Source organism: Danio rerio, chromosome 8 (genome assembly GCF_049306965.1).
Source record: "Danio rerio strain Tuebingen ecotype United States chromosome 8, GRCz12tu, whole genome shotgun sequence".
Lineage (NCBI taxonomy): Eukaryota > Metazoa > Chordata > Actinopteri > Cypriniformes > Danionidae > Danio > Danio rerio.
In genome coordinates this window covers 16,667,883-16,682,749 of record NC_133183.1, presented here as the reverse complement: position 1 = coordinate 16,682,749, position 14,867 = coordinate 16,667,883, and the positions used below count along the sequence as shown (strand labels likewise).

The window sequence follows — 14,867 nt, the reverse complement described above, 5'->3', positions numbered from 1 at the left end:
AAATGCTCACTCATTCGTGCCAGCAAATAATTAATAGACTACTTTAATTTATCGTAATTGTAACTCTATTGAACGTTTTTCTGATGCTTCAAATACACATCTGAATCAGTTCATTTCTGTTCCTGCGAATATGATTTAGCTACAATGACTGTGACAATCTCTTAAAAAACAACAAAGTGAAATTTGTAATTATGTTGGATTCTTACCATACAATAGAAGAGAAAATTGAAAATAGCTACAAGAAACACTAAGAAAACCATCATTTTTCACTTCATATTTTGTTGAAAAAAATCTCTTCTTGTAACGAATTTTGTTTTGTATAATTTGTATCTAAATTTTTTTGTATTTTTGTTGGTCAGTTATCAACAAAATAAACAAAGAAACATTTTTATTTGAGGCACAATATTTATAAAACATTTACAAAAGATTTATATATAAAACAATATTTGAGATGAAGTGACATGCGTCAAAAACCGCTATACTTGGTATCATGATATTTACTGGTACTATCATGGATTGAATTGATCGTATCTTGACAGCACTAATGTAAATTGTACATGTATTTGCGCACTATTAATAAAATATATTAAATCACATTAAGTAATAAATTCATTTTACATTGATTCCTTCTTTCTTAGTGCTCCTATTAGTTGACTGCAGCTTTCAATTAAGAAAATTACAATTTTATTTTGATTGATTGTTTATTCATTCCTTCATTCATTTTTCTTCGGCTTAGTCCCTGTTGATCAAAGGTGGCCAATCCTGTTCCTGGAGATCTACCTTCCTGCAGATTTCAGTTGCAACCCTTATCAAACACACCTGTCTGTAATTATCAAGTGGATTTCAGGTCCTAATTAATTGGTTCAGGTGGGTTTGATCAGGGTAGGAGCTAAACTGTACAGGAAGGTAGATCTCCAGGAAAAGGATTGGCCATTGATGGAATGAACCGCCAATTTCTCTGGCATATATTGTACGCAGTGCATGCCCTTCCAGTCGCAACCTAGTACTGGAAAACACCCACACAACACTTCGATTGATTGTGCAAGTCTAAAATTTTTTGACATTGCCAGAATTTTATTGGAGGAGAAATTTGATCACAACATCCATTAATCGGCTGTCAGTGAACATGCCAGCCATGCGATCATAGATTAGATTTGAGCCTATAGAATTACAGTAATCTTTTAGGATTTTAAAATTTGGTCACAGATTACCATATCCTTGGCAAAATTCATACAGAGTGAGTCTGGATTAACGGCCTGCGATCATCACTGTTGTTCATCTAACGCCATGGTAAAGATAACGTCCCGAACACTGCAAACCACACACAACTAATGTCATCCAAACCAATGTGCCAGTCACAATAATCCCGATAATACCTGGAATATGAGATTTAGGAAAGATAGATCTGTCTGACACATTATTGCACCTGATGCCACGCCAATAGTATTATGATCAAATACGTGCTTTGTGTTGCTGCCTGAAACAAATGAGTCAGTCAAATCACTCACAAGTGAAATCTGAGAAAGCGGAGGCTTCTCCAGCAGCTTTCCCACCATCAGATGCTTCATAAAGAGACCATAAATGCCAGTCCCTATCAAATAACAGCCGCCAGCTACGGTTAGGACAATATTGTGTCTGACTTCTCCTTCTCAGTTGATAGACAATGCCTTTAAACAACTATAACATAAACTAAATTAAAATCTAACATCCCAATGCTGCCCATACTAGTGTTTAAATAAGAATGTAGAATATTTTTGTCTTAAATAATTCAAAATATGCCTAAGAAGCAATGTAAATTGATCAATTATAGTTAATAAAAACGTTGTAAATAATGTTCATGTTCTTACACAAATTACTATAATTGTGCATCATGAGAGCCTGGCATTTGGTCAGGTATTAATTCTGTTTTGCCTGTATGTTTTTTGACTCTTAAAGTGGTGGTGGGAAAATGTCAATAGCTTCAACCACAATATCCACAACATGAATTTTTCATGAGAAAATGTTCATGACAACATTGTCAATAACGCTGATACGTCTTAAAAGGCTTTTTCAGATACTTTAAGTGACAGTAAACAAATTTGTCACTTTGCTAAGGCTTTTATACAAGCACAGCCTCAAAGTAATTCATGCATTTCAGCAACACTCTGTCCAGAATGGGCAGTCGTGCTGGTGCAACACATATTGGGGAATAAACCTACAACCACAACCGCTCATATACTCTGAGAAGCTAAAGACTAGAAGGTGAACACTTGCAAAACCCTAATATACACAATGTTTCTACTCTGGATGGGGAATCAAACAAGATCAAACTCTCTCCTCTGATACTTCAATTTGATATTCTGATACTTCTTACAGCCCTAAAACCTTAATTTCTCATAGTGGTCGACAGCCTCAGTTCTCATCTGTCAAATTATTTTTTTTTTAAATGGTTTGTTTAACTCAGTGTTAACAGCGTTGGTTTGGTAGGCACCAGGCCATTACAACTATTGTTATTCACGAGAAATTGTTGGTTGAACTGTGCTCTTTTATTGAACACACTTCATCACACTACCTAGACAACATGTTTAGAACGCAAAGAAGTGTTTGAACGCATCCATGATAGGTCTAGATAGCACAAGATTTCGCAACAGCCCAAGAGTCATGGAGCATTTCCGCTGATCCTGGCGGATTCATCTCATTATCTCTGCAGGCAGCACATTTCACCATGATATCAATGTTGACAGTTAATAAAAAACCAAACACGCATCTGAATGGGCTCATACCTGAGTGTAGGGTGAAAACATTGATCCCCGGGTCCGGCATGATGTTCACTGCAGCAGCGGCACTTCTGCCTGGTGGAGTCCCGGTGAGGGTGAGAGTGCTGCTGCCGCCGCCGCCGCCGTCTCTGGGTCTCCTCCCGGAGCTGCTGGCCCGGTTCGACCTGCCCTGCTGCTGTTGCGACTGCGGTTGGGTCTGGATCCCCGAGGAAGCCCCTTCTCCCACGCGGCCTACCTGTTGTCCCATCCTACGAGTGTTCTGGGTGGGAAAATAACACAGATCCGTGGAAAGACCCGCCGTCCGTTTGGACCGTTCACATCCCACAACGGACGAACGGCAGGACTACGGCCTGTTCTGCTCGGGATGATAGTCTTGCCGTTTTCGGTCACTCTCCTCCCCTCTTCCACCTCCTCCACCGGACCGGACCGAGCTCCGTTAGCTTAGCTTAGCTATCTCTGTGTGTGTATGAGGGAGAGAGCGAGAGAACCCACCCACCACCTAACAGCGAACAACCACAATCTAATCGTTCAGTTCTGCTAAACGGCACCCGGTATGCGGCTCTGTTCAACGGGAATGTACGATCCTCCTGCGCTCCAGTGGTGTTTCTCTCAAAGCAGACCCGTTTGGGGTCGTTCCGTTCTGCTCCAGCCGCTGCGAGCCCCCTCCGCGGCCGCCATCTTTACCGCAGGATCAGTGGCGTGCGCTGCACGAGCCAATGACGGAGAGCGCGCGCACACCATCATCACCGTGATGCAAAACATCGCTCTTTTTAATACATTAATAATAACATAAGCACAACTAAGAGAAAATGTACATTCATAAAGTACAGCAAATAAAATCTTGCGGATGATAACCAACGTAGCCTACAATTAGCCCAAAACAGATAAAAAGTTGTGTCTGCTAAGAACGCTTAAGTTACATAGGCCTAACAATGTCATTTTTAACGAATATATTAGATGTCATAAAAACTGTGCTAATGTGAATACTCATTCATTCATTCATTTTCTAGCCGGCTTAGTCCCTTTATTAATCTGGGGTCGCCACAGCGGAATGAACCGCCAACTTATCCAGCGTGTTTTTACGAAGCGGATGCCCTTCCAGCCGCAACCCATCTCTGGGACACTAAAGTGAATAAAAATATGTTATATAAATATTAAGAAGCAAAACGAAGAGTTTTGTTCATAATATACAGTGAAAAGCAAGCTCAAATAGGAGCTTCACTGCTAGACCCTCTTATGCACCGAGCTTTTAATTTTACTGTTTGATTTTCATTCATTCATTCATTTTCCTTCGGCCTAGTACCTTTATTCATTAGGGGTCACCACAACAGAATGAACCGCCAACGTATCCAGCATTTGTTTTACATAGCGGATGCCCTTCCGGCTGCAACCCATCACTGGGAAACATCGTTAAACAGTCATTCACACACATACGGCCAATTTAGTTCACTTCACCTGTACCGCATATACTTGGACAGGGGGAAACCGGAGCACCCGGAGAAACCCATGCGAACACAGGGAGAATATGCAAACTCCATTCAGAAATACCAACTGACCCAGCCAGGACTCAAACCAGCGACCTTCTTGCTGTGAGGGGACAGTGCTAATCAGCCACCGTGTCCCCCTTTAATATACTTTAAAAAAAAAAGAGTAGTACATTTTTGAGCAATATATTTAATTTGTCTTACTTCAGAAAATCAGTTGCTGTTTTTTATAATAATAAAAATAATAATAATTAGGTCTACTAGTAATTTATCAGTACAAAAAAAAAAGTAAATTCAACCTCAGCTTTATTTTTCAGTGTTTTGTCTCATTGTGTTTGCAATACCGGTTTACTTACAGCATCTTTTATCCTCATGTTTTCTTCTGTCAGTCTATAAATCTTTTCATGAGATATATGTATATGTAATACATAATGATAAAAATTAAAAAGCAAAAAAAAAAAAGTGTGCATACATTTGTGTATAACAATAATAGCTACTATAACAAACCTTTTGCAACCTTTCTGACACATTTACACATTTTTAATAGCACAGAAATGTAAACAGAAAAGACTTTCACTGTTGATTTAAGTAACAGGATACATTATAAACAAGCTATCTGATAAAAAAAAAAACAAGATATAATTCCAACAAGGAAACCACACTGATGTCAGTAAAACTGTTTATTTATACATTAGTGAACATTTCACTAGATCATTTATGACAAAAATATTTAAAAATACTTAATGAGTTTTCATTATTCCAAAATATTGAACATTTTTCCTGATGACAATCATCAACTATTCTGGAAATCACAACAAAGACTTTACATGACAGAAACCATGAGGAAAACCTGTATCCAGTAGAACTAACATTCAACTCTCCATCACCACCTGCTGGTCGTCATAGTTATTGCATGTACACTTCACAATGTATAATACAGCCCAAGAAATGTTGTGGAAATCCTAGGAAAACCTGCAGTGTACATAATAAATGAATAATGGGACAGTGCTTAAAATCTGTTGATAGTAATTATAATATGGCATGAGTGCAGCCAGCTGCAATGCATCAATCCTCACAAATATATGAAACCTTAATTTGTAATAAATACGATTTAAATTATGTCTTTTAAATTAGTATCCAATTAGTATAAGTCTAATATCCAAAACTCTGTCCACACCAAGGAGAATTATAATGATAACAATAAATATGTAATTCTAGAAGTCAGTTTAGGTACAAAAGAATAATCAACACCACAACTATAACAATACGAGCACAGAGAAACAATATTTCTGACGTTAACATTGACAATCAGTCAGAATACTTTGTTTTACAGAATGCAACGTTTTAAAATGGCAGATGGCAGTGTTGACATTAGTTATCATTATAGTTATCATCCTTGGTTTAAATCGGCTACTAATTTAAAGACCTGGTCACAACAAAAGAATATAAAATAGTCCACATCATAAACATATTGATAACAACACAGAAGAACGATATCACTGAAATCAATTTCAGAACCATGTTTTTAGCTGATTAAAGACAAAAACATTGGCATCCAATCAGAAGCCAACTTGCTTTAAAAAGCATGGATGAGTCAAGCATTAAAACTGCAGTGGAAACTTACAATAAACACAATGTTGTTAGTTGGTTTCCATCCTAACGTGAAGAGAATCTTTCCCAAAGAAAATGTGAATTAGGTGAATTTCCATTAAGTTGTTAGAGTGGTTGACTGTAGTATTGGTAACCTTGTAACCAACAATAAACAAGACAAGCATAATGGACAGTGTTGCCAGATATTTTTTTTTTCCAGCTGCTTTTTTCCAGCCCTAAAGCTGTCTAAAACCCGCCCAAACTCACAAAAAAATTGATCAATATTTTATAAAAGTGAATTCGAAATTAACCTAGTTACTTTAATTGTCATAATTTTTAACCAACACCAGCAGTCACAGAACCACAACATAACCGGGTCACATCGAAACTCTGCCTCCTCTCATTGCACTTAATCTTATGTAGATTACACTACCTATTAGAGCAGGGGTGTCCAAACTCAGTCCTGGAGGGCCAGTGTCCTGTATAGTTTAGTTCCCACTTCCTTCAACACACCTGCCTGGAAGTTTCTAGTACACCTAGAAAGAGCTTGATTAGCCGGTGTGTTTAGTTGGAACTAACTCAGCAGGATACCGGCCCTCCAGGATGGAGTTTGGACACCCCTGTAGTAGAGTATGTTTTACTTTCGAAAAGGGGTATGAAATGCATTTGACATTTAAAAATCTTTTGAACACAATTAGATGCTGTTTGTCAAACAGACAACACTTCTATGTTTGTTCTTGCTGTCAATTGCGGAATAAAATGATCAATAAAAGTGTCATGGTAAACTGATGTGAGTTTAATGTGATGCGCGCATGCGAAGGGGAGTCAGATTTGTCTGGAGAATCAGATTTTGATAACTTTCCTTCACCTCGATCCTCTTGAAGGTGGGCCCACATGGTTTGTGCTATGCACTTGTCCCTACTAACTGAATGGATTTAGAGCACACACTTATGTTTTGTTAAATAAGTTGTATATAAAATTTACTTTTCAAAACCGCCCACATTTTCTGGAAACCAGCCCATCTGCCTACACTGATAACAGGGACAGTCGATTTGCCATGTGAGTTTTTTGTAAAATGCGTTTCCATCTTCCATTATTCAAATGAACCCAATATCCAAAGTCCAAAATCATCTCAAGCGAGTGTAAAAACTAGTTTCATTCATCATTTGGCATCACTCGTTTCCCATGCGATACTTCAAAATGTGCATTAACATGTGATGATGGAAACCCAGCTATTATGAGTTGATAATATAGTCCTATTTTCACTCCTGGTGTGAACCAGACTCTTCAAACAGTAACCAAAGAGAACAAATGAGCAGAATGGAGAACTTCCTCCAAATTAAAGCTCTAGAATTAAATGAGTTTTTATGTTTCACAAGGGTGACACGATGGCTCAGTGGTTAGCACTGTTGCCTCACAGCAAGAAGGTTGTTGGTTCGAGTCCAGGCTGGGTCAGTTGACATTTCTGTGTGGAGTTTGCATGTTCTCCCCGTGTTCGCATGGGTTTCCTCTGGGTGCTCTGGTTTCCCCCACAGTTCAAAGACATGCGCTATAGGTGAATTGAATAACCTAAATTGTACTTAGTGTATGTGTGACTGAGTGTGTATGGATGTTTCCCAGTGTAGTCATGTCAAAGTCATGAGTTAAAGCATGTCAAAGCAGTCAGTAAATCAGCATACTATCATCTCAAAGACATTGCAAGAATCAGATGCTTTGTTCCCAGTGAGGACTTAGAGAAACTTGATCATGCTTTTATCAGCACCAGGGTGGATTACTGTAATGGACTCCTCACAGGCCTTCCCAAAAAGACATTCAGACAGTTGCAGCTCATCCAGAACGCTGCTGCCAGGATTCTGACCAAAACCAGGAAATCACAGCAGATCACACCTGTCCTCAGGTCTTTACACGGGCTCCCAGTTACATTCAGAATAGATTTTAAAGTATTATTAGTTGTCTATAAATTACTAAATGGCCTAGGACCTCAATACATTACAGATATGCTCGCTCAGATTTTAGGATCAAATAAATTATAAGCTCCAAGAGTTCAGTCAAAGCAGGGTGAATGGGCTTTCAGCTAATACGCCCTCCGCTGCTGGAATCAGCTTCCAGAAACCAGAAACCCCAGTTGAATAAAGGGACTATGCCGAAAAAAAAATGAATGAAGGAATGTTTCACAGCAGTATGGCACATCGTTTCCTTTGGGGTTTTAGATTTCAAAACCCCATTTGTAAACATTTTAGATTTTTTTTGTGGTCCAGGCAGAAAAAAACAGCCAAAATATACCACATATTCACTCTTTAAGTCCATGGAATAACACAACAGTATCAAATACTAAAAATCTAAATAAAACGGCAGTAAACTAAATCTGATCTCAACTTCATGACATCACAAAGGCGTCTAAAAATAGAATCTCTTTAAGCCAGATCAGATTGAACCTAAAATAGATTGTCAAATGCTAACTAGACTAAACTATTGAAACATTATAGACGTTCCACATTCTGTTACGGCTGTCATAATAAATAATATCTCAACAAATAACATATCTAAGGCCCCATCATAAAACATTGTCTTCGTGATTTTCATTTTTCACTCATAGTGCAATACCTAAAGAATGTTCTTCTGTGTTAATCCCATTCAGTGAGAGTCAAAAGCAGCGTTAGTCTGTGGATAACAAGTCCAGGATCGAGGCTTCAGCAGGTCAATCAAGGAAGGCTGAGGAAACAAAAATACACTCAAACACATGAATAAACCAACAATGATCTGCATTAAACACATCAGGCTCCACTAGTTTTTGTTTACCTCCTCAATGGGACAGTAGCGTTGTGCGTACCACTCTTGAGAATACAGGCAGATCATTACCCCCTGTCCCAAGAACAGAGACGTCCACATAATCACGTTCCAGATCGGTCCTTTCCTCCGGTCATGAAGGACGAAGTTAAACACCACTGTGAGAAATAGGACATGTTTAGCTTCTGTCGTGTTAATCAGTCATGAAAACAGCATTTTTAAGTGGTTATCTGGCATCCCAGCCTGGCCAAGCAGGTTAGATTGGTCTGTTTGAGTGTTATTTGGTTGACCAGTTGCTGACCAGCTAAACACATGTTTGGTCTGCTGTAAAACCAGCTTAAGACTAGCTGTTTGTTTGTTTGTTTTAGCAGGGGTGTTTGACATGCTCTTGTGGTTAATGAGTTTTTTACTTTTGAATAACATGCAGAGGCACAGGTATAGAGGGCACATTTTACAACAATTGTGACTCTTCTTAGCGTGTAATCTTTATTACAATACTTATATAAGCATCTTATCAGTTAAAGTAGGGGTAAATACTGTAGATATGATTTTTTAAACTCAAACAATATGGATTTTAAAAAAATAATAATTTAATTCCGATACCGATATAATACTGTTACTGAATTGCATTTAGTACAACCCAGGTTCATTCTGAAAACGTACCGCTATATACATTTCTGGAGAGCACCAAATACATCCCAGAAGCTACATTTTTTTTTCAGTTTTTGCTTTTGTGAATCCATCAGAGGCCGCTGAGTACGCTTTTTCAGATCTCAAATTTCTCTCACGAGTGCCATTTGCGCCTGCTGTTCTCAGGTAAATCCACCAGAGGCGGCTATCGACTGACTGACTGATCAATCAACTGACCCACCCTTCTCCTTCCCTAAACCCAACCAATAGTGTTTTCAATAGCACCGATTGATTTGCCCACCAACTTCCCTGAACCTAACCGACAGCTTTAAAAAGCAATTCAGACAAAGAAAAGATTTTACACATTTTCACCCTGTTATTTACTTATAATTCATTTATTTGTTTGGCTTTTGTTTTCATCTTTCTTGCTTTCTGGAACCGTTCTTTGCTGAACTCAAACCCCGTTGTTGTGGCCAACTCCTCTCTGTGTCTCAAGTCTGCCGACGTACATGGCAAGCTAACTGGACAAACTGTTAAAGCCGTCCATACGGAGGTAAGCGTTCAGTTGGTAAGCATGAAAAGGAACAGCATCATACCGCCCGCATCATTCATTTTAAAGACGAAAAGCTGCCATACATACGTCTGGCTACATAATTTGCAATCGTCAAAAAATGTATATAGGGCTATGTTTTCAGAATGAGCCTATGTTGCTGAAGTACTATACAGCAGTGTTTCCCAACACATCACATCATCACTACATATTTTGGATGTCTCCCTAATCTGACCTAACTTCAGGATTTGGAGTCTCTTCTAATGTTCTGATGATGTGATTCAGGTGTGTTTGATTAGGAAGAGGTTGAAAATGTGTACTGTTGTAGTGGTGTGCCTTCAGACACAGGGTTGGGAAACAGTGCTATACAGTACTAGCTACAGTTTTATTCCATTGATTTAGCTTTACTGAACATTGATTGGATCCATTGAACATTCAACGTTTCAACATTTTACGAGAGGGACAAACTAGGATAAAAATAATTACTATATGAAAATTTCAAAGTCATATAGTACCCTCATTGGCAGATTATTTTGCTTGTTAAAAAAAAAATCACTTCATTTTGTCATTTTATTTGCTTCTTGATTTAAGTATTTGAAGATATTTGGACTAGACAGGTGCATTTCTAGATGATATTATCATGTAATTATTAAACTATGGTGTTCTTGTATAATTGCTGATATGCAGCTTTATATCAATCCAAATACCAACCAATAAATATTGGCAGCTGATACATTGGTGCATCCCTAGTAAAATTAATGTTAAGTAATGTACTTTAATTAAATGGATGGTTCATACAAACAATTACTGACCAGCCACATGTTACAAATGTGTTTCGTATTTATCCATTGAAGGTATTTTAAGAATGTTGATAACCAATAGCAAAAGTCCTCAATATATTTTTCTCTCTATTTTCTAACCACATGAGGGTGAATAGCAAAGTAAATTGCAACAAATGTTAATTTTTGGATTAAATATCTGTTCAGATATGTTTGGCCTGTTGACAATTCTACCTGTGATGACATGTCTTTGTAGTAAATGGGTTTCTTACTTCCAAAGCACATGAAGAGGCAGAACATGACGGGGTAGAAGAAGCCGAAGCAGATGGCCAGAACATACTCGTGTACTACAGCAGACACGGTAAACACAACCAGCATGGCCACCGCACGAAACCGCTTCTGTGTCATCTGTACAAGTGAAAGAGTGAACTTGGTTTAGACTTGGTTATGCATGTTTGGACAAAATTCTGCACAGATTTCTACATCCATTAAAGAAAATGTCAAATTTATATGAATTATTTGCTTTCTCACTGCCAATGTGCAAACAGCTAATGATAAAAGAGGTTGTCAACAAAAGCCTGTAGAGTGAAGGACTTGGGATGTTTTGAGAGTGAAAAAAATCAAAAGATGTGACATTAATGCATTAATGAAACCTCTTTTGTCTCCCATTAAATAAATAATACAATCTTCAGGATAATGTGCAAGAGCTAAGAGCAAATAATGATTTAAATTTGTTTTATTTTGTACGTTACATGCGCAGTAGTGCGGAATAAGTTGCTGGCTGCAGTGCACAAATTGCCAATAGTATCACTAAAGATGTAAAGATGAACTGCAAGGCATTTCAAATCAATTAAAATGTCTTTTGTTACGACTGAAGTTAATTTATTTGTCTATTATTGCGGTTTGTACTCTTTTTCTTTTGTCCCGCCTCCTTGCTGTTTTTCTGTTGTCTTATAGGCTCCCACGCCGGCGTGATTCCCTGCTCTGATTGGCTGCTGGTCTACGAGGCCTGTATAAAAGGGAGCTTCCGGCAGGAATCGGAGAGCTCATTTCTGCTGCGTTCGGTGTTTGGAGTGGAGCTCCTGGGTTTCCCTCACCCCTTCGGCCGACTACCAACACTAATCAACTTTGTATTGATGACCATCTTATGCTTGAATATTTATTGAGAGTTTGAGCGTGTAGGGGTGACCTGCCTATTTATTTGATTACTTTTGACTTGTTTATGTTAGGGAGTAAGGTAAGATTCTTGTATTTTTATTTATATAGTAATAGGTAATTTAGTGGATTTATTTTATAGATTCTTTTGTTTGTTATTTTGGCCTGTGGTCACCCTGACGAAATGCTCATTTATATAAACCCTATTTTTCTATAATAAATATCTTCATATATACTCTCAATTGAGTGTGTGAGTTTGGTTGTCGACCGAAGGGAATCTTTTGCTTTAGGTTTTGTTTAGTTTGGGAAATCCACCACGCCAACACATTTGTTTGTTCTTCGTTTATTATGCCCTTTTTGTTTCCCCTAGACTTGGGGTGTAATACTTTAGAAAAGTTAAAATGGTATTTTTTTGTTTCTTTTACCTCTGAATGATACATATTAACTACTCCACCAAGAAAAAAACATTTGGATTGCATTTCTTAACTCCTTTATGTCGCAAGTTAACACACTCAATGCATTTTTTTCAACACATCCCATAATTTCTAAAATATCAGCCTCTACCAATTGGTTAATATGTCATTTTATGGTAAAAGGACCAGAATTAATACATAAACTATGAAAAATCTGAAAGTCACATGTTAGACCAACTTATTTTTACAAAATATCCAAAATAAAACATTATTGAACACTAAATTATCTTTATTTTTTGAAGTATGCCATATAACATTTAAGATTCTCATTTAAAATTTTCTTGTTGTTTTTTTAACAATAAAACCAAAATCAAGTGCAGTCGAGCAACAGGATTATGTTTGTTTGATTCCTTTGTAAACCAACAATGCTGTGTGTGTAAATCGTTTTTTAAAATAGTCATTCTTTAAATGACTTTAACAGTCATTATTTAAAACAGTCATAACATGGTCAACCATTTAATAGAGCGGGCAGTCAAAGGGTTAAAGTTGTCACAAGTAATCCAGGAGGCACTATATGGGCTCATTCACACTGAATGCGTCTCTGCTTCTTAAAACGCAAGACGCAATGATTGGGAATGGTTTGAAAAAAGCCACAGAGCACCTGAAAACAGACACCTGCAACAGTTTCCCTGCCACCAAGCTCTTCTGATTGGTCAACTGCTATGGAATTGACATTGATGAGCTGCATTCATTAATTTTACTTCGGCTTAAAATCTTATTTAACAAGGGTCGCCACAGCAGAATAAACCGCCTGAGCTGCATTGAGTGTGAAAGGTGTGTTAACCCTTTGATGCACTACATGGGTTTAATGTGACCCGTCTAAGTTTATTTTTTCTATATCTATTTTATAGCTTGTGCATCAAAGGGTTACAGTTCTTTCAACTTGACTGAGCGTCTAAAAATCGTGGCGCTGAGACATGAGGCATGACCGTATTGGTCATACACATCCGTCAAATGCGTGTTTAAATTGACAAATAATCCAAAAGTATCACACTGGAAAGGAAAACCACATTTCGTGTGAACGGCCCCTAACACTGCTGCTCATAATCGCCACCTGCTGGCAGATCTGCGTCTCTTTCAGCTTCAGTTTTCTACAGATACAGTATGTTTTATGACAATAGTTTCACAAACTTAAGTCAGGACATTCTGCTTTTGCTTAAATTTTTTCTTATTACACGCTGTAATTTAGATTAAAAACGGCTCAAGCTGCATGTAAGCTGCACTACTGTTTGGATCATGATTAAAAATCATTTTAAATGGATAAAGCACAAGAAAAGCCTAACTTTGTTTAGATGAAGAAATTTCATTTATTTGTGTAACTTATTTGATTTTTCGTTGGTTTTAAATTTCTTTTTGAATTAAAAATTAAAAAATTGTTTTTACAATTGTACAAGTCATGTGCAGCAATGACCAATTAAAAGGACGTCTTTTTATTTACAGTATATCTTCAGTCTCAGTTTATTAAAAAAAAAAAAAAAAAACAGTTGTGTGAAAATCGAATCATGAAATCAAAATCAAGGATTGGTTGAATCATTACATCCCTAGAGAGCACTAATAACAAATGTTTCAAAATTTGACATATGGTCGCTTTAAAAATAATAATATATAAAAAATATAATAAAAATACATAGCTTTATAACTAGAATCACTACTATAACTATATATGCTATAACTAGAATTATGAATGCTTAGCTGATAACTCACCCACAGGAAGTCCCTGTAGACATAGTAATAAAGCCAGTCATGAACTACAACATTCCATGTGCGATAATAGTTTGCATATGAAGTGGAGTTCCACCAGTCCTGGCGTAAAACACATTGATAGAAAAATGCATTGCATTATGAGGACTTCATTTGATATTTCGTCTTTTTAGAATTCATCTTTATTTTTTTTATAAAATCATATGATATAAGCTTAAATATTAGTGATGTTTATTACCTTATAAAACATTCGGTCTCCAAATCGTAGCATTTCAGCAAATGCATTAAGCCAGCAATGCAGAAAAGCAAAGAATGCCAGGAAAAGCACAAGCACTCCTATACAAAGGAAAACAAGAAAACCATCAAACAAACTACATCCATTTATACAGTTTTAATACATTTGTGACCCTTTTCAGCTTGAAATTCCTATCTAAGCATCTTATCAGTAAAATGGAAAGTGAATACACTGCAAAAAGGTAAATGACTTGTAAAGTTAAACTGGTTCAACTAAACAATTTAAATGAGCAACATACAGTATTTCTTTGTTTAAAACCCTTTTCAAACTGTATCGTTTAGACCTGGATCATTATTTTATATTAAATGTACTGTAGTTTATTGAGGATGTCTGATGACTAGCGCGCTTCTGCTGAGCCAGCTGTGGTAGCTTAGCAACCGAGTCGCGGCGTCAACACACAGAATCTGTCAGCACAGTTCAGCACGGTTGTCTAACCGTGCCGAGAATTCCGGGCCGAGAACGGTTTGTAATCGTGGCGCGCCGTTCCAGGCTCAGTGGAGAAACAACCGTAACTGTACCGAAGTGTTCTTAGAACGGTTTGGCACGATAGTGGAAAAGCAGCTTTATAGTGTGTTCAGTTATAAGTTATAAAGAGATCCTACTTCCAAAAAAAAAGTGGTGTGTTCTTTTCATTTTCGCTTTTCTCACTTATTTTTTGTTTTGTTTC

General features: G+C 37.3%; 2 protein-coding genes across 6 annotated transcripts in view; both read right to left on the bottom strand.

Annotated features, from left to right (window-relative positions):
* Positions 1 to 3,449, bottom strand: part of abl2 (c-abl oncogene 2, non-receptor tyrosine kinase) — a 68,342-nt gene extending 64,893 nt beyond the window's left edge. For both annotated transcript variants that reach the window (XM_005166889.6, XM_005166890.6), the window contains exon 1: positions 2,763 to 3,449. In XM_005166889.6, the coding sequence (XP_005166946.1) occupies positions 2,763 to 3,003 (241 nt within the window). In that variant the 5' untranslated portion in view covers positions 3,004 to 3,449. The remainder of the gene's footprint in view (positions 1 to 2,762) is intronic.
* Positions 3,450 to 3,492: 43 nt separating this feature from the next.
* Positions 3,493 to 14,867, bottom strand: part of soat1 (sterol O-acyltransferase 1) — a 28,421-nt gene continuing 17,046 nt past the window's right edge. Inside the window, exons 12-17 of one of the 4 annotated variants that reach the window (XM_073909671.1) lie at positions 14,144 to 14,241; positions 13,909 to 14,007; positions 10,849 to 10,984; positions 8,630 to 8,775; positions 8,435 to 8,542; positions 3,493 to 3,879 (exon numbers count right to left, since the gene is read on the bottom strand). In XM_073909671.1, the coding sequence (XP_073765772.1) occupies positions 8,465 to 8,542; positions 8,630 to 8,775; positions 10,849 to 10,984; positions 13,909 to 14,007; positions 14,144 to 14,241 (557 nt within the window). In that variant the 3' untranslated portion in view covers positions 3,493 to 3,879; positions 8,435 to 8,464. Of the gene's footprint in view, positions 3,880 to 4,907; positions 8,543 to 8,629; positions 8,776 to 10,848; positions 10,985 to 13,908; positions 14,008 to 14,143; positions 14,242 to 14,867 lie in introns of those variants that run through there. The other 3 variants (XR_012383763.1, XM_005166868.6, NM_001123272.1) reach the window with 3 other exon arrangements.